Genomic DNA, 22,606 nt, shown 5'->3' with positions numbered 1-22,606 from the left:
TCTCATCTTTTTTTGCTCTGTTTTGCTCATTTTATCTCTCATTTTAGTCATTTTGCACCAGTTTAAGATTGTTTTTTCATTTTGTACATTTTGTGTCTCATTTTGTCATTTTGTTGCGAATTTTGTGCCTGGTTTTGGTCATTTTTGTCGTTTTTGCTTAATTTTAGTCCCATTGTGGCCACTTTTGGTCTTTTTTTTATGTCCATTTTGTAATTTTGTGGCTGATTTTGCTCGTTTTTTGTCTCATTTTGTTAATGTTGCTCCTGTTTATGGTTGTTTTTGTGAAATTCTTGGACATTTTTGTCTGATTTTTGCCACTCCAGTCTCACTTTGCATTTCTTTATTGTTGTTAAAACTTTGTGCTTCATGTTGGTTATTTTACATCTCTTTATGGACACTTTGTGCTCCACTTTGTTTTTTTTTTGTTTTTTTGTTTTTTTTGGGGGGGGGGGTGTGTGCTCATTTTTGTCTTCAACGCTCTTTTTGGTAAAAAAAACAAACATTTTGTCCATTTGTCTCATTTTGGTCATTTTATAGATTTGATTAGATCCAACTTTACTGTCATTACACAGAGAACAAGTACTAAGACAGTAAATGCATTTTTTAAAAGTCCATTGTGATGTCAGAGAGAAGAACTAACAACTGTTACCACATTCCATATTCTGAAGAAAAACATGGAAACACTTGAGAAAGTCAGTTTAACACACAAAGCTTGTCGAGTCAAAACAACCCTAAAGACAACAACTGACCGAGGTCTGACACAAAACGATCGAAATGAACCTCAATGAGACACAAAATGACCACCGGGAACCACCAGCAATGACCATTCTTGATGGTTTTTGGTGGTTTCCAATAGTTCTGATGGTTCCTGATGGTCAAAACAAAAACAAACTCAAAAACACACAAAGTCACCAAAATGAACCACAAAATGGTCAAAATGAAAGAAAAAGTAACATGAAAAGATGCAAAATGTATAGAAACAGACAAACACATAAAATTACCAAAATTAAACACATAATGACACAAATGAGACACAAAATGATCCAGAAATCTTCTCTTACAGTCATGAAACTGTCCACATTTATTCTATTCTACATTCTGAGGCTTTTTACAGAGAGCTTTGTTCATAGATCATTTACAGTCTGATTTATGACACTTTTTTTCCCCTAAAAACAGACTGAAATGTACAAAATGATCCAAATGAGATGTTCATTTTGTGTCTCATTTTAGTCATTTTTGTTGCTAATTCTGCTCATGCATTTCTTTAAATAACTAATAATACTGTGGACTCATTATTTAAACTTGAGGTAAATTCTTAGCATACTCAACTGGAAAATACTTTTACTGATTTGCTGTTGTTTGAACCTTCGTGCTGTCTTCGGGTCAAAATGAACCAGGCCACCATGTTTAATAGCATAGAACGGCCCCTAAATGACCTTTTTCAACTTGAAATTTGATCACTTTTCCTCAAGTGACCCCAACATTAGAAAAAGTGAAACATTGTTTTTGTTTATATTTTCATCAAAGCTGTACACCACCAGGGTACAAAGACTGTCTTCAGGTCATTTTTTACCCGGTGTCAGATAGAAAATTGACCCCCATGGAAAGGTGACCGAGGTTACAAAACACTAAATAACTAGCATAATACATAGTGGGGTCAAGATTCTACACCCTGGCTACTTCTGGACTGTTGAGATTGTCATATTTGCAGATTTTCAAATTAATATGGACTAATCTGATATTGCTGAAGCCATGAGGGCAGTTTTCAGGTTTCAGTTCCCAGCAGGTCAGAGATCAGATTTTTTTAGTCATCCAGGAGTAACAAGAAGGACTGTAAAACAAATACTGTGTGCTGCACGTGTGACAAATACAGTTGCAGTCTGTCCTCCATTTGTTAATTAGAGCTTAATATGTTGGAATATTTTTGCTTGAATCTGTTATTTTTTCTATTCTTATGATTGATGTAGGTTATGCATCTTTCGGGTGGGAGCAATGACCCAAAAAATGAGAGAGTACTAGTATCTGGTAGTTGAGTTTTGTAGTTTTATATTCCATTGTACAGTATACAGTACACTGTTGTTTCCCTTCAAAAATGCATTTCAAGTTCATTTCTGCACATTTCTGGTACTTTATTAGGCTATAGAAGTATTATCTCTTGCAAAACAAGAAATGTTTACACCTATGCAGTACCTTTAGCAGCAATAATAGTGATAATAAACCTCTACTTAAAGAAAGAAAACAGTTACAGCATGAACAATGGAATAAAAACGAATGGTGTTCACTGATTAAATACAGTCTTTCTACCCTCTGAGGAAGCAAAAACAGGCATTCACAAAGTGTGTGATGCATGACAGGTTGTTTCTTCATGTAAAATAGATTTTTGGTTAAAAACTCCATTAAGCTGCTCTATTTTAGAGGCTCAGTGGAGGCAGGTCATTTCTGACCCTGAGGACAGGAGGAGTGTTCAGGACGTTCAGACAATACAAGGGTTCGATGTGCTGTATGACGACACAATGAGATCCTACTAACAAATCACACAGATGACCTATGTGGTGGCAACAGAAGAAATAAATAGCATAAGACCTTTATGTAACCAGCAGAAACTGCAGCACAGCTTCACCTGTTTTTAACATTTCTGGTTTTGACATTTGCAGGAGTGTATCAGCTACTACTAGTAAAACCACATGTCTGTTGCTTGAAAACATAATAATGTTGGTTATGTCTTTGACATCTGACTCAGAGTTATTCTTGCTGGGGCTCTTCAATGTTACATTAATTATGAAACAACTTGTAAATGTTCATCTGTTTGAAAACATTCAAAACATTTCATGAAGCAGTCATGGAGCTGTAGACGTTTTATTACAACTTTATTTCACGTCCAGATCTCCTCTGCTGCAGTGACACACTCTGTTGTGTCCTACTGTCACAATGTCTCTGTATCTCGTTGCCTCCTTTTACTAGAAAGACAGCAGAGCTCAAGCTGAGTGGATTCCAGCAGTATGTTCACACCTGAACAGCCATGTTCTCTCAGCAGGATGTGAAAATGTTCCAAACAGCTTCACATTATCTCCAATCAGTGCTCTGCTGATGAAGGATGTCATGATAGCAGAAATGTAGCAGTCTGTACCAATACCATATCCATCCAGACATTCAGTTTGGTTCTTCTGCCTGCTGCTCCACCACCACAGTCCAGACTCCATCTGGTCTAATCATCAAGGATGGCTTACATACTTCCTCACAACTGTTGTTGAAGCACAGACTCGAGCTGCTTTAAATCTAAAACATCTACTTTTAATCTGTACCAATTCTTCCATGTTGTTTCAAGCTTAGTTCTTTTTATTTTTCACAGATGTTTCAGGATCACAACTTCTCAGCTGTGTGGATTCTCATGTGGGCTTTTAATCGATAACGACAGTTGAAGCTTTTTCCACAGGTTCCACAAGAATATGGCTTCTCACCTGTGTGACGTCTTAAGTGGACAGTCAAATAGGACCGTTGACTGAAGTTTTTTCCACAGGTTCCACAAGAATATGGCTTTCCCATTTTGTGAACTGCCATGTGCTTATAATGAACTGATGAACCAGAAAATCTTTTTCCACAAATGTGACAAACATATGGTTTCTCACCTGTGTGACATCTCATGTGGTCAGTCAAAGAGTGCCGTTGACTGAAGCTTTTTCCACAGGTTTCACAAGAATACGGCTTCTCACCTGTGTGAGTTCTGTGATGTCTAATTAAATTTGATTTACGCCTAAAAGCTTTTCCACACACCTCGCATGTTGTACATTTTCTTGCCTTGTCATTATCACACTGTCTCGCTGATGTTGGAGCATTGTCTACATCATTACTGTGACTGTTGTTACTCTGATGTCTTGGTTTCTGCTCGATACATCTAGTTGATCCTGAGTCTACATCCTTGCTTCCTTCCTGATCTGGGCTCTCAGCTACACAAGAGATGTGAAACAGGAGCTGATCACTGTTTGGTTTGGTTCACTGTGGTCACTTTCCTCATCAGCAGGAGTCACCTCAAAGGTATCAGTCTCCTGTTTCAATCCTATTAAGTCTTCCTCCTGACTGGAGCAGAGTTCATCCTGTTCCACTTTAATTTGTGGTAACCCTGGGTCTAATTGGTCCAGACTGGTGCACAATTCTTCCTGTTCCATTTTAATTTGAGAAATCTCTGGGTTTGATTGGTCCTGACTGGTGCAGAGTTCCTCCTGCTGATCTTTAATCCGTGGAGGCTCTGGGTCTTCATGGTCCACCATGGAGTTTCTCTCCTGGTCATGGGGCTGATGGTCAACAACAGTCTTCTCATTCTCACAGACATAAGACTGTGGGAGCTCTGGAGGGACAAAGAGACAAAAGATAATGGTTACTACTGTGATGATGAGAGAACACACATCTGTCACTTTGTCCAGGACTGGCTGTCTCCAACAAAATCAGCTCAACAGTTGAATGTTTGATGCAAAAAGAATATGATGGTTTATAATAGAAATCTTTGAGCCATGAAACAGCAGCAGGAATGATACAAGCATCTCCAAATGACTGAACATTTCTATGAACACGTTTCCACAGTGGATACAGGATCACAAAGTTCTAATGGTAAACACCACTGGGTACTTTTCTACACACCACACAGACAGGTTTGATGGGGATCCAGTAAAATCTGTCTGAGTAAAGCTGCTGTCCTCTTCAGCCTTCAAACCTGTCAGGACATTTGGATTTTAATGTTATTCTTATTTTACTGCTGGTTACTGTACTGTTGATTTGACTCATCAGTGAAACCCAACATGTTAATAGTGGAATGCAGTTGAACACATTACTTCTATACTCTCTAACTCTGTACGTGCGCTTTCTTTAGATCATGAATGATCTCTATACATGGAATTATGTCTCTGGACTGAAATGATGGAATGACTGAGTCCTCTGTCAGAGTTTTATTATTAAACTGTTTGATAACACAATGCAGTTGCTGTCAGTGTGGAGTAGTCCAGATAAACACTTCCAGCACCTCTGAACAGGAAACTTTGGTTCTTGCTTCCAGGGTCAATCAACACAACGATCACGTTTTTAAAACTCCACACAGCATCAACTAACAGACTCCATATTATGAGCCCATTCTCTCTTCCTCACAGTGTGTCTCAGTTCATCTGAACACTTCATGATGTTCTACATGCTAGAAGTGGAATTCTTCACCATCAAAACACATACACACCTATGGGTTGTAAGGGGATGTGTGGTTTCCAGATGACATCCAGCAGTCTGCGCTGACGATCGATCTCCTCCTGGTACTGGACGATGGTTTTTTCAAACTCTGAGAATATTTCTCCAGCAGCAGCAGCTAGTCTGTCGCTGATCAACTCTCTCAGATACTCAACTGAACACATTGTTACTTTATCGCTCTGATATTTCTCATTCATACTATAATACAGCCGTTTTATAGCTCAGTCCACACAGCAGTGAAGCAAACTCTGCTCATGCTTCTTTGTTTACATCCGCCGGGTGTCACACTGTGAAGTTCCGGCAGAAACACTGAGTTACTTTCTTCTTCCTCATTGAATTATGCAGATGGATGCCTTAGTTAGAGTGAGTAATGAGATTGAAAAGACTTTAAAAATGAAAGAGGTTATGATTATTGTTTTTTTTGATATTGAGAAGGCATATGATTCAGTGTGGAGAGATGGTCTGCTCATTAAACTTAATCAAATGGGTATTGGTGGAAGAGTTTATAACTGGATAATAAATTTCTTAACGGACAGAAAAATTAAGGTAAAAGTAGGAACAACGCTGTCTCAGGATCTTGAGGTAGAAAATGGTATTCCTCAGGGAAGTGTCATTAGTCCACTATTGTTTAATATCATGATTAATGATATTTTTTCAAATCTAAACTGGAATATTAATTCAGCCCTCTATGCAGATGATGGTGCTATATGGATGAGAAGCAGAAATGTGACTCATGTAACCAAAAATGTGATGAATGCGATTCAGGAGGTGGAGAGGTGGTCATATGAGTGGGGGTTCAAACTTTCAGTCAGTAAATCTTGTTACATGATAATAACAAATAAAAGGGAGATTAATAATATAAATCTAACGTTGTATGGGCAACCTCTGCAGAAAGTGTCTGAGTTTAAGTACCTCGGTCTATGGCTGGACAATAAATATACATGGAAAACTCATATTCAGCATTTAGAAGCAAAATGTAAAAAATCAATAAACCTTTTACGAGCTGTTGCTGGGTGTAATTGGGGAGCAGACAAACAAGCATTACTGGACATATATAAAGCACTGATGAGATCAGCCATAGATTATGGTTGTATAATATATGGAGCGGCAGCAGTAACTACTCTCAAAAGAATAGACAGGTTACAATATAGGGCTTTGAGAATCTGTACAGGACTCATTAAAACAACACCAACTAATGCAGTCATAATAGAGGCAGGAGAAGTACCACTGGAAATAAGAAGAGATATATTTGCATTAAGTTACTGGGTAAAATTAAAAGGGTATGGGGGTGAGAACCCCGTGACTAATACATTAAAACAGTGCTGGGAGTATTCCACATTTAAAAGGAGAGGATTTGGATGGGAGATAAATAATAAGGTGAAACAGCTCAACATGGAGAATTTGGATTTTGCAATAGCTAATCCAATAAGTAATGTTCCTCCATGGTTGTACCCAGAAATAAAAGTGGATATGAGCATTTTAGAAAAGAAAAGAGAATGGTGTAGGGCAGAAACTGGGATAAAAGCAAATACATATGTGAGACAAAATTATTACAGCCACCTTAAAATATTTACAGATGGATCAAAAAATGAACATGAATATGTGGGTGTTGGTATATTTATCCCAGAATTCAATATATGTATATCTAAAAGAATTTCGAATCAGTTATCAGTTTACACAGCAGAGGTGGTGGCCATTATTATATGCTTGCAGTGGGTGGAGGAAGTCAGACCAGAACGGGTGGTGGTGTGCACTGACTCTGCAGCAGCTTTACAAAGTATACAGACAACTAATTCAGACAGAGAAGATCTTCTAATGGAAATACAGCATAGCCTATTTAGACTACATCGGGGTGGTGTGGATGTACAGTTTTGTTGGGTACCAGCACATGAGGGGGTGAAAGGGAATGAGATGGCAGACAAATTAGCCAAAGCATCACTTAAGGGAGAAATAGCACTGCATATTCAATTAGGCAGAGGAGAAGGGGAAACAATAATTAAAAGGAAAGGACTGGAAAAATGGCAGAAAAAGTGGGATGAAGATAAGAAGGGTAGGGGATTTCATAAAATTCAAAAATCAGTGAAAGTTAATATCTACGGAGAAAGGAGCAGGAGGGAAGAAATTGTCATCTCACGTTTACGAGTAGGACACACTGGGCTCAACAATATCATGTATCTGTTAGGGAAACGAGGAGATGATCTATGTGAAACATGCAGAGTTAAAGAAACCGTGGAACATGTGGTGATGCAGTGTAGGAAATTTTCAGTGGAAAGGGAAATGTTGGAAAGGAAAGTTAAGGAGTCGGGTAGGAAGTGGAGCCTGGTTGGAATTTTGGGAACAGAAGTAGAGGGGGAAGAGATAAGGAAAGGGAGGAGGGCGCTACTTGTGTTCCTGAGGGACACAGGGTTACTAAATAAGATATAAATAGGTAAATAGAAATGACTGAATGATGATACACACTCTTGTGCAGTAGGTGGCGGTATGCACCTTAAGTTGTTTGCGACCCGCCATTTAAAAAGAGAGAAGAAGAAGAAGAAGAATTAGGCAGATTAGACGCATCACTGGCGTATTGCTGCCACCTACTGGATGTTACTCATAGTCCTTAGAGAATCCTCGATATTTTCTTATGCAGTCCTGTGGTCATGAGAAAGTTGAGTCTCTTCTTGCACCACTGAAGTGCCTTCTTACTTTTCCCATCTTACCTTGAACAGTAAAATTAGTCCCCCTCTTCTTTTGTTTCTTAAAAAGTCAAAGCATTTATCCCTCAGACTGACTTTAAAAGTACGTGTTTGGAGAGATTGATAGAGCTGGAATGAAAATGTCTTTGGGGAAATCAGCGGCTCCAGATTGACTTACAACCCACTTTGATCCGCTTTTCTGGGCTGATATTAGAGAATGACTGTTTGAAGCATTCAAAGAAGCTTTCAATCAGGGAGTCAACTCAAAGGAGAAGCATTTACGCACAGCTCCTACACTCAGCTGGGGCGGAAACAATCTGCGGCTGCAGGTTTGCCACCGGCGGCAAAAAAGGGGACACACGCAGCACTGAGGAGGAACTGAGAATGAAAGACCGCGTTCAAACAAAGTGGCCGCGAGTTTCTGCTGGGAAAGCATCAAGATCTGCTACAAACTGTGCAGGATTGCCTTCATCTCCAATATGCGGGTTGCAGCCGGTAAGAGCAGAATTCTGGAGACTCTAAAAGACTGTTTAAGCTGCCGATGTGTGCCACTGCAGTATGTGTTAGCATTAGCATTAGCCACGGAGATCGATGTCAGGCACGAGCGAACTTTGTCTGTTTACCAATAATTTCCGTGTGTTTTGTAATTGTTCAGTTGAAAATAAGATTGCAGGCTAATTGGTGCTAATTAGAGGGTTCCAGCTAAGACCAGTGAATTCATCCTGTTTGTAATGGTGGGTTTTTACGATGCCCTTTATTTATTTATTGGATCTGGAAAGGATTGCACTTTAAAAGCACTTTATGCACTTTAAATAATTTTAAAACCATGAAGTACAAAGTATAAAATGATTAAAACAGGGTGTCTGCGAGGTTTTAAAAAGTGATAAATCAAAAACACAAATTTAATGGCCTTAAAACGTTTTAAATTTAGGCAAAAGGTATTATTTTTTAAAACGAGGCATTATTTTCTTCTTTTAGACAATGAGCTGTTTCATTTTGATCAAAAAATAAACATCAATAAAATAGAACATATCTTGCTTGCAAAATTTTATACCGGAACGTTCGTCAGTCGCTCACGTCGACGTCATAGCAATGCATTCATTGGTCGTTAGAGAGCTGAAATCCTCCGCGTGCGCACTGAGCACATAGCTGACTTAGCTGCTGCAATGCTAACTTGACATGCTCTCCCTGGATGATGCCACTTCAACTCAGTATTCTGAGAGCGACCGCGGCCTGCGGGATCTCGGATTGGCGCTCATCTGTCCGCAGATTGCTCTCCCACAACCTATACGTGGATCCAAACTTTAAGCCGTATCACTGCCGAAGTCTAATCATTTGGTCCTTGTGTCATTTCTGAGCGACCCTGAAAACTACATTCAAATCCCCGAGTCCGTTTTGAGTGATGTGGGTAACAAGGAAATGATTCACACACGCTGATCGTCACATAACTCCGCCGTGGCTCTCAGCGGCGAGACCGAGACGCCCCGTCTGCCCCAGTTGTCCAACCACAAAGCGTGTTGCCCGTGGTAGGGTCCCGCTCAGGTGGTGGTCGACCCTCCGGACGACATGGACATTTCTCTCCACTCTTTGGTGGAGTAATTAATCTAATTTACCTCATTCTTTCAGGGCTCTAATGGATCTGGATGCAACAGTTTCCATCATGGTGATTTGTCTGGTCTGTTGTCCGCTCATTTCAGCCGTTCTAATATGTTTCGTGATTTATTTATTTTTTTAAAAAGTGAAATCGATTGTTTTTTTTCTTTTTTTGTATTCCACCACAATATTGCACGGTTGTAAAACAGTTTAGCTCCGCTTTGGTGAAGAACATCAGTGAATTAATTGTTTATCACGGTCTTCAGCAGTAATTTTTATTGGTAAATGAGAGACATTAGTATCGCACGTCTGCATCTTCAAACCATAAACAGGAAGTGAATTCGGTGACATACGTGCATTACGTTTGCGCTGGGAGCTGCTATGATTGGTGGAACTCACGGGAGGCGGGCCAAAATTGCGGGAAAGTTGCGGTGATTGGACAAAATTGCAATGGCTGAACAAATCACAAAATGAAATTCTCTGAGGAGAAGATACAAAGAGAAGGAGGAATTGGTGCAAATGGACAAAACTAACGAGGACACGGCTGTGCAGCTGACGCACTTGCCGTAAGATTTTTATTTTCTCTCTCTGTCTCTGTCTCTGTCTCTCTCTCTATTTTATGAAAGGTTAAGGCACTTGGCACAAGATTTTTTTTATTTTGTCACCCTGCTCTCTTTTGATTAAGTGTTTTGTGAAAATTTGCGTGCAGATTTGTTGGTCATTTAAACCTAGTTGGTTGTTCAATCCTTGTCTCAATTTGTTTTTACTGGTTTGTGTGGTTGTTAAACATGTTCTTAATGGGCTAGTGGAGCCTTCCATGGGGACAGGAAATAAATGTGCAATATTTTGTCTAAATCTCTTCTTTTATAGTATTAGTAGCTGTTGCCTAATGGTTGGGAGTCAATCTTGAGAAGGTTGTAAGTTTAAATCCAATACCATTCCATCACTCAAGCGCCTCTGAAGCAAAGCACCCCACCTCATATTGCACCAGTGACTGTAACTAATACCCTGTAGCTAAATAACTAGGTCTCCTTGGAGAGTGGTAAGTATGATGTAAGTGTTGTATGTCAAAATCTGCGTGCATATCAAAAAAGTTTCTGATTAATACTTGGAACTCGGTGTCTTGATGGTTGTAAAAAAAATCTGAAGGTAGTAAAAAAAGGTATTAAATGGTAGTAAATTTAACTTCAAGATTGGTGTATAAACCCTGTAAAAAAAAATTGGTAAAAATGCTCAGAGTAATTTGTTAAACTGTGATTCAAAATCAACTCTTTAAAATGCAGATAAATTCATGTGTGGTATAGTATTGGGTTGAATATTGCTCATGTCATGATTTGTCGCTTCAGTTTATGTGGTGTTGAGGTTGACAAACATAAACTGAGTGGAGTAGCATTTGCCAATGTGGTGAAAATGTCCATGAGGAATGGTTGTTACTATTTGCTGAATGCAGTAATGCGAACATTGTCCTTTTGTGTTCTGTTTAAAGGTTTTTCACCTTAATCTATCAACTAAACGTATGGACTTATGGAAGTTTCCACCTCTGTATCTCATGAATTTGCGACCACTGCAAAATAAAAGAGGGAAAAGAAAGAAAGCAACTGTCTGATTGATGAGTGGAGTCCTGCTCAAACCCTGGGTAGATGAAACATCCTTTTTCAAGTGGGGAAACTGCAGAAACTCTGAGAAAAATCATCAATGAGAATCACCTGTCATTGAAAGTGGGAGGACACTTGACACTATGGGAGAGTGCAAAGAACAGAGAGTGAGAGCTGCCTTTAAACAGAACACTGAGCAGTAAAATACATTCACTAACTTACAGCATGAACAGTTTTCTACCAGCAGTCCTGTCTTGAATCACCTGCAGTAGCATCTTTATGTTCTCTTTATTCTCTTTTTCCATGTCTGTTTTCTGTCTATGTTCCTTATTTTTAACAGTTTAAGTTCATTTGTATCAGTTTTAGGTGAAATTGAAAAGAGCTAAAAGTGAACTATTGAGTTGAAATGTGTCCTCTGTGTTGGCTGATGAACATATGGGACACTCTGACACTTGTGTATAGAGTGGTATCCTAATGAAGATGTGTTTGATGTGACAGGTGATTGGCAGGAGGAGGAGAGTCTGACGGAGGAGCAGAGGAATGTTGGCAGCTATTTAGTCTGAGCTCAACAACGGAGGAAACATGGATTCTTCACAAAAAGTGAGAAACATACCACTGTAACATTATGATCATTCATTTGTTCTTTAAAATGTCTAAAGTTGCTCCAGTTGGTTAGATGGGCCGACCAAAGCCAGGTGACGTTGGCTGGAGAGATGTAGCTCTGCAGAAGCAGCTGTACTGAGGATATAATGGTGGACTGCTTGGAAGCTGCTTGTTCTTTGTTTGAGGCTGAACTAGCTGCTGATCATACTTTCTGAAAATGTCTTACATGGTGATGAAGATAAGTGACAGAAGAAAAGTCTTGTTTTTCAAGCAAGTTGTTCAGGAAGGTAAAGAGCAGCATTTTCTTTGGTAGAGAACAATACTTTTGAGCATTGTGAGTTTACCAGCCTTTTCCTTCTCAAGAAATTCAGACAGTTGAACCCAGAAGTTTACTTACACTGTATAAACGACACATAACCCTTTTTTAATTTACATGATCTGACATTAAATCTGGCAATGCTTCTCCTGTTTTATGTCAGTTAAGATGACCAAAATTATCTTTAAATGCCAGAATAACGAAAGAGAGATTTTTTTCAGAGAATTTTTATTACTTTCTTCACAATCAGAAGTTTGCATCCACTAAGATTGCTATTCCTTCAAGATGATGATGTCCTGGATTTGAAATCTTTTGATAGATTAAAATGTATTTTCAGGCACACCTCAAACACACTGCTTCCTTGTGTGACGACATTAGAAAATCTAAAGAAATCAGCCAAGACATCAGGAAGACATTTGTGGGCCTCCACTGGTGTGGTTCATCCTTGGGTGCAATTTCCAGATTGCTGTGGTTTGACGTTTATCTGTCCAAACAATTACATGCACAGATCAACAATATGGGAATGTCAAGCCATCCTACTGCTCAAGATGGAGATTGGTTAAGGTTAGAATTGTTTTGGAGGGAAATGTGCTCATCAACCCCAGAACAAAAACAAAGGACCTTGTGAAGATGCTGGCTGAGGATGGCCTGAGTACACCATCCCAACTGTGAAGCATGGGGGTGGCAGCACCATGTTGGGGGAGTGTTTTGCTGCAGGAGGGACTGGTGCACTTCACAAAATAGATGGCATCAAGAGGATAGAACATGTGGAATTATTGAAGCAACATCAGCCAGCAAATGAAAGCTTGGGCTTAAGTGGGTCTTCCAAATGGACAAGGACAGCGCTGGTGTAAATCTGACACTGTCCTGGAGAAACTGTTCACTACTGACTTAGAACTGCTTTCTGCTTCACTGTGCCCTCCATATCTGCCTCAGAAATTTCCTCAGATATTTGTGAAACTTGTCGATATCATCCAAAGGCCAGTGAAATAAATGCCTGTGGGCTTATCCATCAGGTCATCCAGAGACCACTGCACACTAAAACACACACTGAGAGACTTCCATCAGTACATCACATGCCCCACTAGATGAAACAAAATCTTTGATCTGTTACAACAATGTGAAAGGTGCTTCTTCTCTGGGTTCCTCTGACCACAACTGCATCCTCCTTATCCCTGTCTACCACTGTACTGAAGCAAGGCAAAGTGCAGAACATCAGAGTGAAAGTTTGTCACACTCTGCAGGGATGTCTGGAGGTTACTGACTGGGACGTGTTTAAGGAGTCCTCAGCTGATATTGATGAACCGACTGATGTTGTGAGCAGCTGGTTCAGACTGTGAAACCAGTGTTATTCCTGAAAAAACTGTGAAAATATATCCAAACACTAAGCCATGGCTTTCTAAGAAGCTTAAAGACCTACTGTACAGAAAGAAAACAGTCTTCAGAGAAGGGAATGCACTAAATCTGTATAACCGCCAGAAGGAAATAAAGTAGGAGATCAGGACCCACAAAAGACAATACAAAGACAAACTTGAGTGTCAGCTCAAAATGAACAACCTCAGTTCAGTCTGGGATGGCATGAATCTGATCACTGGGACTAATTAATGTGTCAATGAGAGAGTTCAGCTCAGCGGTTATAATTCTGATTTAGAGCTGGCTCAAAGTCTAAACAGTTTTTATGTCAGGTTTGACTCCCATGATTTTAGGGCTAAACATGCTGAGACTAAAAACTGTCTCATGTCAGCCTCTCCACAGAATCCCTTTCTTGATGTGGGCAATGTAATCTGGTGTCTCAAACAGTGCAGACCAAAGAAAAGTCCTCGACCTGATTACATCGGTGGCCGTTTATTGAAAACTTTTTCTACGTCTGATTAAATGACCAAGATTGTTGCTGATGTCCCTGTCTATCTTATGTTTTGTTTGATTTTTCTTTAAATGGCTTTTATTTTGCTTGTAATTGTTTTACTGTTTTTTCAATTTTTAAAACATTTCCTTTAATCGTTGCTATTCCTTTAACTGTTTTGTTGCTTTTGCTGTTTGATGGTGAACGCTTGTGTAACTGCTGCACAACAAATTGCCCGGGTCGTTGGGGTCAAATCCAAATTTCAGTGGCAGAATTACAGATCTTTTCTGGACTGGTATCAACATCTGGTCCCCTAGGAGAAACTAGAAAGTGTTGGTGGTCTGAATTGACCCTGCTGCCATTAAGACCTAAATCTGGACATTGATGTTGTTGAAGGTGAAAACTATCGGCCTCTGTAAATAGTTTTGTTGACATTGTGAGTGTGCTGTTGACACATTTCTAGGTTTCTAGTGACAAAGAAGCCAGCATGTCTGCAGATTCTTGATCTTGTTTCAGCCTCATGTCCAACTACATGGAATTGAGACTTTTAGGATAAATGTATTCATGACTGCTCTTCCATCACTGCCTCTGTTTTTATCTTTGTCTTTTGCTACAGAAATGTAAACACAGCAATGGAGTGAGATGTGGGACCTCTGAGGAGGATAAGGATGGTTCAGCAACAACGGCAAAAAGAGATGAATCACTGAGTTGTGAGCAATGTGGCAAGACTTTTATCACAGCAACAAAGCTAAGAATTCACAAACGTATTCACACTGTGGACAAACCATTCAGCTGTGATCAGTGTGGAAAAGCTTTTACTCTGAAGTGTAATCTAGCAACACATCAACTCATTCACAGTGGAGGTAAACCATTCAGCTGTGATCAGTGTGGAAAGGCTTTTACTCAGAAGTGGAGCTTAAAAAGACATCAACTCATTCACAGTGGAGTTAAAACATTCAGCTGTGATCAGTGTGGAAAGGCTTTTAATCAGAAGAGTCATCTGGCAAATCATCAACTCATTCACAGTGGAGTGAAATTGTTCAGCTGTGATCAGTGTGAGAAGTCTTTTACACACAAGCGTGCGTTAAAAAGACATCAACTAATGCACAGTGAAGTTAAACCATTCAGCTGTGATCAATGTGGAAAGGCTTTTACTCTGAAGAGTCAGTTAAAAAGTCATCAACTCATGCACAGTGAAGTTAAACCATTCAGCTGTGATCAATGTGGAAAGGCTTTTACTCTGAAGAGTCAGTTAAAAAGTCATCAACTCATGCACAGTGAAGTTAAACCATTCAGCTGTGATCAATGTGGAAAGGCTTTTACTCTGAAGAGTCAGTTAAAAAGTCATCAACTCATGCACAGTGAAGTTAAACCATTCAGCTGTGATCAATGTGGAAAGGCTTTTACTCTGAAGAGTCAGTTAAAAAGTCATCAACTCATGCACAGTGGAGTTAAACCATTCAGCTGTGATCAATGTGGAAAGGCTTTTACTCTGAAGAGTCAGTTAAAAAGTCATCAACTCATTCACAGTGGAGTTAAACCATTCAGCTGTGATCAGTGTGGAAAGGCTTTTACTCTGAAGAGTTACTTAAAAAGTCATCAACTCATTCACAGTGGAGTTAAACCATTCAGCTGTGATCAGTGTGTGAAAACCTTTACTCAACATGAACAGTTGTTGATCCATCAATGCCCCCATTCTGGTAGAAAGCGGTACCACTGTGACTCCTGTGATAAAACTTTCAAGCACCAACAGAGCTTAAAATGTCACCAACGCATCCACACTGGCCATGATGTGTGGATATGTGATCACTGTGGCAAACTATTTGTACAGTACTCACAGTTAAAAGCTCATGAAGTGACCCACACTGGGGTTAAACCATACATTTGTCACCAGTGTGGGAAACGCTACAGCTACAATGCAAAACTCAAAATTCACCAACGTGTCCACACTGGGGAGAGACCATACAGATGTGATGAGTGTAAGAAGACTTTTACAACTTTGGGTTCCCTGAAACGACACCAGCAGATCCACACCAGAAAGAAAGCATTCAATCAGTGTCATAGTGAGGTATGTAAAGACTGGTCTCAGTCACAGTGTACACACAATTGTGTATTGGATAATTTTGGATATTGCTGCAAAATTGTTTCAAAACTGTCTTGAACAACTGTGGTCAGTTGAATTCTGTTAACACATTATCAGCTATCGTTCAGTCTAACCTGTATTCGTTTTGACACAGAAATCTGGTCCAGGTTAATCTGGGGATGTAGGTTAGAATAGGAATTCTGATGTAATCAGACAACTGAATGTTAAATTCCAACAGGTAAAAGTGTCTTCAGATGTCCTTTGGGGTGCTCTCTATCTCAGGCAAGGCATCAGTTCTTCAATGCTGCAGGAAACACTGACGTTCTCTGTGTTTGTGTGTTTGTTTTCCAAGCAGAACAGAACAGATGGACAACACCCTCAGACTTGTCAGCACTCTTCCAATGGTGAACAGTGCTGCTTTGACCAGTCTGGACCAACGTCCAACCAACAAGGAACCCTACGACGACACCAGCGTATGCACACTGGACACAGACTGAACCCCTGCCAAGAAGATTTGTCCATGCAGGGTTCAGTAAAAGTTCTTGAAGTCCTCCACAAACTTAAAGTCCTTGAGATCCAGCTTCACAGAATTCAGGTCTAATTTCTTGTTTAGTGTCTTCATTGCTTCGTTGCAAAATCCATTAAGAGGAAAGCTGTCGTTGACAGACGTGACTGGTAAATTAATGAAACCATTCAAAGTGGTTACTCAGTTAAATGCAGGGCTTAAAGTTTTCCGGCGCATGGAAATGTACCATTTAAAAAAATTCATCCATCTCCGTCCCGAAGGCTCCAAGCATGTGCGTCATTGTGCATTCAGTTGCTCCGCTTTAATCAATCAAACTCCAAATCCTACATTAAAAAATATACACCTTCTGTCCAGGCATGCGACTTTCTGATGGAACTTTTATCCAATCACAGTTTTCTAACTGCGAGTGCGCATCGACTGCTGGGTGCACGATGTGCTGCACCCTCTTGGTTCGGCATCGTCAGTGCTGCTGAGCCACTGATAAGAAATAACAGTATCCGACAAACAAAATCCAAATGTGCAATATTTGTTGGTGGTTTTTGTAATTATATTTAAAGGGAATTACTGGAAACACATTGATATATATTGCATATTATTTATTTTATTTCTGCTTGGACTGTAGACCCATTCCACGTGTCCCAGCCCTGTGGCTGCCTGGTCTGTCCAGAGCGCACGGAGCTCCAATCTGTGAGTGGTGCCGTGAAGAATCGAGCAGCTGATCACTGGTCAATAGCGTTGGAGCTTGTGTTTAGCTCAAAGACGCAGATACTAAAGTTTGCTCAGACTTTGTGTGACAGAGGAGAGAGGATGTGTCTCTGCTGATTAACAAAGAGAGCAGCCGCTGCCGCTATCCCTGAGCCGCGGTGTGTTGACTCGCCCCATTGGCGTAAGTGCGTCAGTGGCGATGCGCGTGCATGTCCCACAGTCCCCATGGTTTCGCCACAAAATAAAAACAAACGGGCTTAGATATTGAATTTTAAAAAGTAACAAAAACAGAAGGTGTTGATTTTGTTTGATTTCTTAATCTTTCAACATTTTCTATGTGTTTTACAACAGCAAAAGGAAAAAAGGAAACATTTATTTAGTTTGCTGGATTTTATTTTGAAAGGAAAAAAAATCAAAGATCAAGCCATACGGATTTGTCCCATTATTCTCCTCAGAACATCTGTTTAGTTAAATATGCACAAACGGAATGTAGCTTAGGTGATATGAACCTTTTTTATTTGAGGACATATAGGATGTTTGTAATAATGAGTTAAATAGCTCTCAGCAGATTTTGTGACCTTATGCATCTGAATGATGTCTAGCCACAAACAAAAACTCTCCAATCTTAAGTAAATATTATTAGTCAGAACAGAACGAACGTATGGGTTGTGTGAAATGAATAATGGATAGATAGTTAAATAAGAATGTTCTTAGCCTGCTTTTCACCGTTTTTTCTTTCCAAAATATAGATAAAAAAATAGAAACAACATTTAAATTGAAAGCCAACTGAACAAATTATACAGTGAATACATTTTTTTCCCTTACCAAAAACAAACAAAATGTGTGTCAGTTCAAATTGAAAATCAAATGATTTAAACTAATCACACAGATTATTGAGGTGTATCAAATGAGCACTTACTAACATGTATGTGTGGTTATGTGCTACAGAGGGCTTCTTAATCAGATCTTCTGACTCCAGAGGAAAAGGCCAGAGTAGAAGTTCTTCAGCATGAGCAGTCCATTGCTGCCAGGACCCAGATAAACCAGATCAGGAAGGCCCGGACTTCTTTGCTAGTTACAGAGTTTGAGAGTCAGCATCATGATCAGCTTATTCAGAGGTATCTTATATTGTGAGGCAATAACTAAAATTGCATTTAAGAGTTAATACTAGTACTTTTATTACCTGCTGAAATACAAAGTTGGTATAGCAAGTGACATATGACAGTTTATTCTCTTGTAGTGTTCCAGAGAATATTAAATTTTTTCAAACAGTATTCTCCAAGCACTTATATTCTCTTGAGACTGACACTTGAGATAATGTTGTCAGTAAAAATTGTGCCTTATGAAGGAAAGCAGCATAGTTTTGTAGCAGTTTTGTTGTGGTTGGTGTTGTTTTGAGTTCTTGTTAAATCTACTGAAGAGATAAAAATTATTAATAATGCATGTACTTGGTTTTCATGATTTTTCCCCTTTACACTAAAATAAATCTTTGCAATTATAGTGATGTGGTATTGAAACATTAACACAAAAAAAATCTGACTTTTGGCACTTTCTAAAATGTCTTAAGTTTTGGCCAAGTAAGGTTTTACATTTGAGCAACAACAAAATAGTGGGATCATAATCGGCATCATTTCCACCAGATGACCTCATATTTGCTCTGAATTAATAGAATCTCATATATATTGTGTTTTAGTGAGTTTTAAAATACATTTAAATACGTTTATTGACACTATAAATTGGATCTTAGAAGTTCAGGCTGAGGATTTTTTCTCACTTTAAGCCCTGATTTAATTTCTGATCCCTTTGTTCTTGATTTGATAAACTTTGCGTACAGGTTGTTCTTCTTTTTGCAAGCCTTTTTTAAGCCTGTGGTTAACCATGGGCAATCTTTGTATCTATTCTTCTTCTTATCATTTATAATAGGACAGTATTTATTAAATGACATAATGAATATTTCTAAAAAGTTCTCATATGCACTGTCAGCATTTTCTTCATTGTACACTGAACTCCAGTCCTGTTCCAATGGGGCGTTGAACAGCTCATTAGTTGTTTGTTCAGTCTGTAAATGCTTCTGGCTAGCTATCTTGAATTTTGTTTTTTCCTACATTTCCAGTCTTTTATCGTGAACACAGGTAAGTGGTCTGATATGTCACAGATCAGCAATCCATTTGTGCATCCATATTGAGTGTCATTGCTAAAAATATTATCGATTAAAGTAGCACTGCTGCTTGTTATTCTACTGGGTTTTGTAATAGACGGAAAAAAGCTCATACTATTGTGGGAAATGGTGTGTTTTATAATTGCTCAGTGTGCATATTAAAGAGTTGTATTGGTTCTGAGGAATAGGAAGGTCAAGAGCATCATTACCATGGTGTGACTGTAATGAAACAAAGAAGATAAGTCCAGCTTTATTTTACTTATTACTCATGTGATTGAAACCAAGGATGATCAAGACATAAAGTGATTGATAATCAAAGTACAGACAGTTTTTGATAATAAAGGTACAGATAGTTTTTGACGTAAACTGTAATCAGTAAAGAACATGAGCGAGTTGTATGTGCAGTTTCTAATCTTGCTTTGCAGAAGCGAAGTCATTCCTACGTGAGCGTAATGACAAAACATCTGCTGTGACAGAGGACAGCGGAACAACGCAGCATCGGAAGGGGCGGCCGGCCTTGATCGATAGCTATACACACTGTTAGAGTATAAGAAGACTGGGTCAGGAACAGTTAGCAGTCTGATTCCATCCGAACTGACTGAACACTTATTGTCGGTTAGGGACAGAGGATTCAGGCCCAGAGCTCTGTATCGCACATTCAATTTTGCTGTAATAAATACTTTTGATTTTAAGAAGAAGTCTCCTGACTACTCCATCAAAAGAACTGGGCGGAAACAGCCTTACACATATTTTGTTGGTTTGTTTAATTGTAGGATAGGCTGATTTCCAACAATTTGGTGCCGTGACCCGGATGGAGAAGGAGAATTGACAATAGACGTACATTTGAACAAACAACGGACATACAAAGGACTTTTTGACAACTTGGGCGCCCTATAAAAGGTAAGCAGACGCCTGTTGACATCAAAGTCTGCTATTGGCTATTCCAAAACTGTTGTCAGAATTCCTCCTGTGTGTTCTAGTATACAAAATTGAATGTGCTTCTGGAAGAAATGAAAATGATGAAGAAGTGCTAAGGTTAATGGAAATAAAAAGGATGAAAATGATGAAGAAGCGCTAAGGTTAATGGAAATGGAAAAAGTCACTGATCCACAGAGGATAGAATCTCTGGCTGGATACTCTGTTCTGGGTTAGAAAACCCGGGGGGTTTAGGAGTCCCTCCAAAAGGTGGATAGAGCAGAGGGCCTATTCTGCAACCCTAAGTGTAATGTAATCCCTGTTAGGCAACAGTTTCTTAGGCTGGCAAATAGCCTGGACGGTTTGGTATAAGCCTGGATCGCTGACGAGTGGTTGAAAATACTGGGTTTAGAAGCCCTGAGGACGTAGTTCACCTCTAAAAGCTTGAAAATAAAAATATAAAAAGACAAAAAACAGTGATGAAAGCCAGTGACTAAAAAAGTGAATGAAATGGACAACCGGTTTTTATGTGTTGTTGTGTCTTGTGGAATCTCACTGAGACAACGTGAACGGTACTGCCTAGTGTAACTGCGTCTCAGAGAGTGTGAAAGAGAGTGTGAATGAGGAGCTCATGTATAACTGGAATGAAAAGTAACTGAATCAGCGGACAGCCTGAAACCTAACGGTGTAAACATAAAGCTGTTGTCAGTTGAAGTAGGTTACTGAGTCATTCATTAGGTTCTAGGTGGGATTTGACAGTAACTCTAAAACGATTCTCAGTCCTGGGATTAGAACCCCCAGCAGAAATCCGGAAAACAACAGTGTATTCTAGAAGCTTGATTTCTGAGGACTCTGAATTGGCTCAAGAAGCATTGATACTGGTCAAACACACCCTGTAGTACACATTCTGATCAAACATGGAGGAAGAAGAACAAAAAAAGGGCATTTATTCCTTAGAAAAACAGTGGGAAGTAGCTGTAACTCAATTATTCAGCGGAGAAAAAAACAAAAGACAGAAAAAAGAAAAGATTGTTTGATGACACAAAATTCAAAGAACTAAAAGAATCAGGACTAATTTTAGATGACAAAGACCCACTGCTGTGGAAACAATTATCAAACTTAGAGAATGACATAATCAAAGATGGACAGCGAAAGATGTAAAAGACTGGTTGATGATGAAAAGAGAACGTTGTTGAAGGCTGAAGAGATTAATTGAGACCTGAGGGATAAAGTGTGTTTTGGCTCATAAATGGAAAGATGGTAAAAATCAAGTGAGTGTAACTGATGGTAAAAAGTACGTAGGGGAAGGGAGATGAGAAAGGTTTTCGTATGTGTGCACAAAATGTTGTTGTTGTTGAGATGGAAAGAAAAGAGAAAGGGGCAACTTGTTTGCCATGAACTTTATGTAATTAAAAGAACAATAAAGATCTGTGTAAGATTTGAAACTAAAAAAAAAAAAGAGAGAAAAACAAGCATTGAACGACCGTATTACCCGGACCTTCGCTCAAAGAGCTGATTATAGTGAAATAGGACAGACTAAACAACAAGACGGAAAATCAACAAAGGACTTTAACGTAAGACTGGAGGCTGTGTTTGCGAGACACAGTGGACTGACAGACGACAGACAAGGGAGCGAACTTTTCCAACAACACCTGAAGACTGTTTTTATAAATAATCTCCGGCCAGGGCTGAAAAACTGGTTGACTAAACATAATGTAGCCCTCCCCACTCAAACCCTCACACAGGCCATGAATTGGGTAAAACATGCTGAGACAGTAATCGTAAAAGGAACAGGAAAAGAAGACAAGTCAGCTAGCGTCTTCTATCAAAATGATAACAAACAAAACTGTGAGGTGCAAATGAGACCTGTGGCATGTTGCTCAAAAAAAAAAAAAATTAGATCCAGTAGTAATTGTATACAGGCAGTTATAGTAGCAGCAGCAGCAGCAGTACACGCATCTGCTGATGTGGGATTATTTCTGCCTTTTCAGCTTCTTTAAAAAAAACAAACCAAAAAAAAAAACACAGAAGATACACAAAACATTTATCATTTCTTCAGGGCCTGTGAAGAAATGCTCTTCTGTGTTGCAGAGATGAATTATCAGGAGAGGTTTAACCTCCAAGATCAATTGTAAAATGTATTACTGTTAGGAATGGTGGATGTGGAGAACCCAGACGCAGACATCACTGAGAGAACGCTAGGCATAATTAAAAGAATTTATTGAACTAAATCAAAGAAACCTTTACAAACTGAAAGCGAGACTGAGTGGACAAAAAACTAAACTAGACAAAGGCAAAATGGCAGACTAAGAAGGGTGGACAGAAACTAACACAGGAGGAACAAACAGGCTTAGACAAAAGCAACAAA

General features: G+C 39.2%; 1 protein-coding gene and 1 long non-coding RNA gene across 5 annotated transcripts; one reads left to right on the top strand and one right to left on the bottom strand.

Moving 5' to 3' along the window:
- Positions 1-2,023: 2,023 nt before the first annotated feature.
- LOC127530916 (uncharacterized) lies at positions 2,024-5,510 on the bottom strand. The gene is made up of 2 exons (XR_007937707.1): positions 5,216-5,510; positions 2,024-4,342 (listed from the first exon to the last, which is right to left on the bottom strand). It is a non-coding gene; the product is annotated as an uncharacterized LOC127530916 (long non-coding RNA).
- A 2,732-nt stretch (positions 5,511-8,242) lies between these two features.
- On the top strand, positions 8,243-20,714 carry LOC127530881 (zinc finger protein OZF-like). Of its 4 annotated transcripts, none has more exons than XM_051938703.1 (4): positions 8,243-8,396; positions 11,599-11,689; positions 14,468-15,919; positions 16,287-20,714. In XM_051938703.1, the coding sequence occupies exons 2-4, from the start codon at positions 11,672-11,674 to the stop codon at positions 16,533-16,535; spliced, it is 1,719 nt and encodes a 572-aa protein (XP_051794663.1). In that variant the 5' UTR covers positions 8,243-8,396; positions 11,599-11,671; the 3' UTR covers positions 16,536-20,714. The 4 variants fall into 4 exon arrangements, with proteins under 4 accessions (XP_051794663.1, XP_051794661.1, XP_051794664.1 ...); XM_051938701.1 differs by having other exon boundaries at positions 11,588-11,689; XM_051938704.1 differs by having other exon boundaries at positions 8,244-8,396; positions 11,588-11,689; positions 16,290-20,714.
- Positions 20,715-22,606: the final 1,892 nt, after the last annotated feature.

The sequence above is a fragment of the Acanthochromis polyacanthus genome, chromosome 18 (assembly GCF_021347895.1).
Source record: "Acanthochromis polyacanthus isolate Apoly-LR-REF ecotype Palm Island chromosome 18, KAUST_Apoly_ChrSc, whole genome shotgun sequence".
NCBI classification, from domain to species: domain Eukaryota; kingdom Metazoa; phylum Chordata; class Actinopteri; family Pomacentridae; genus Acanthochromis; species Acanthochromis polyacanthus.
The sequence above is the reverse complement of the archived record's forward strand: the minus strand, read 5'-3'. Positions and strand labels throughout refer to the sequence as shown.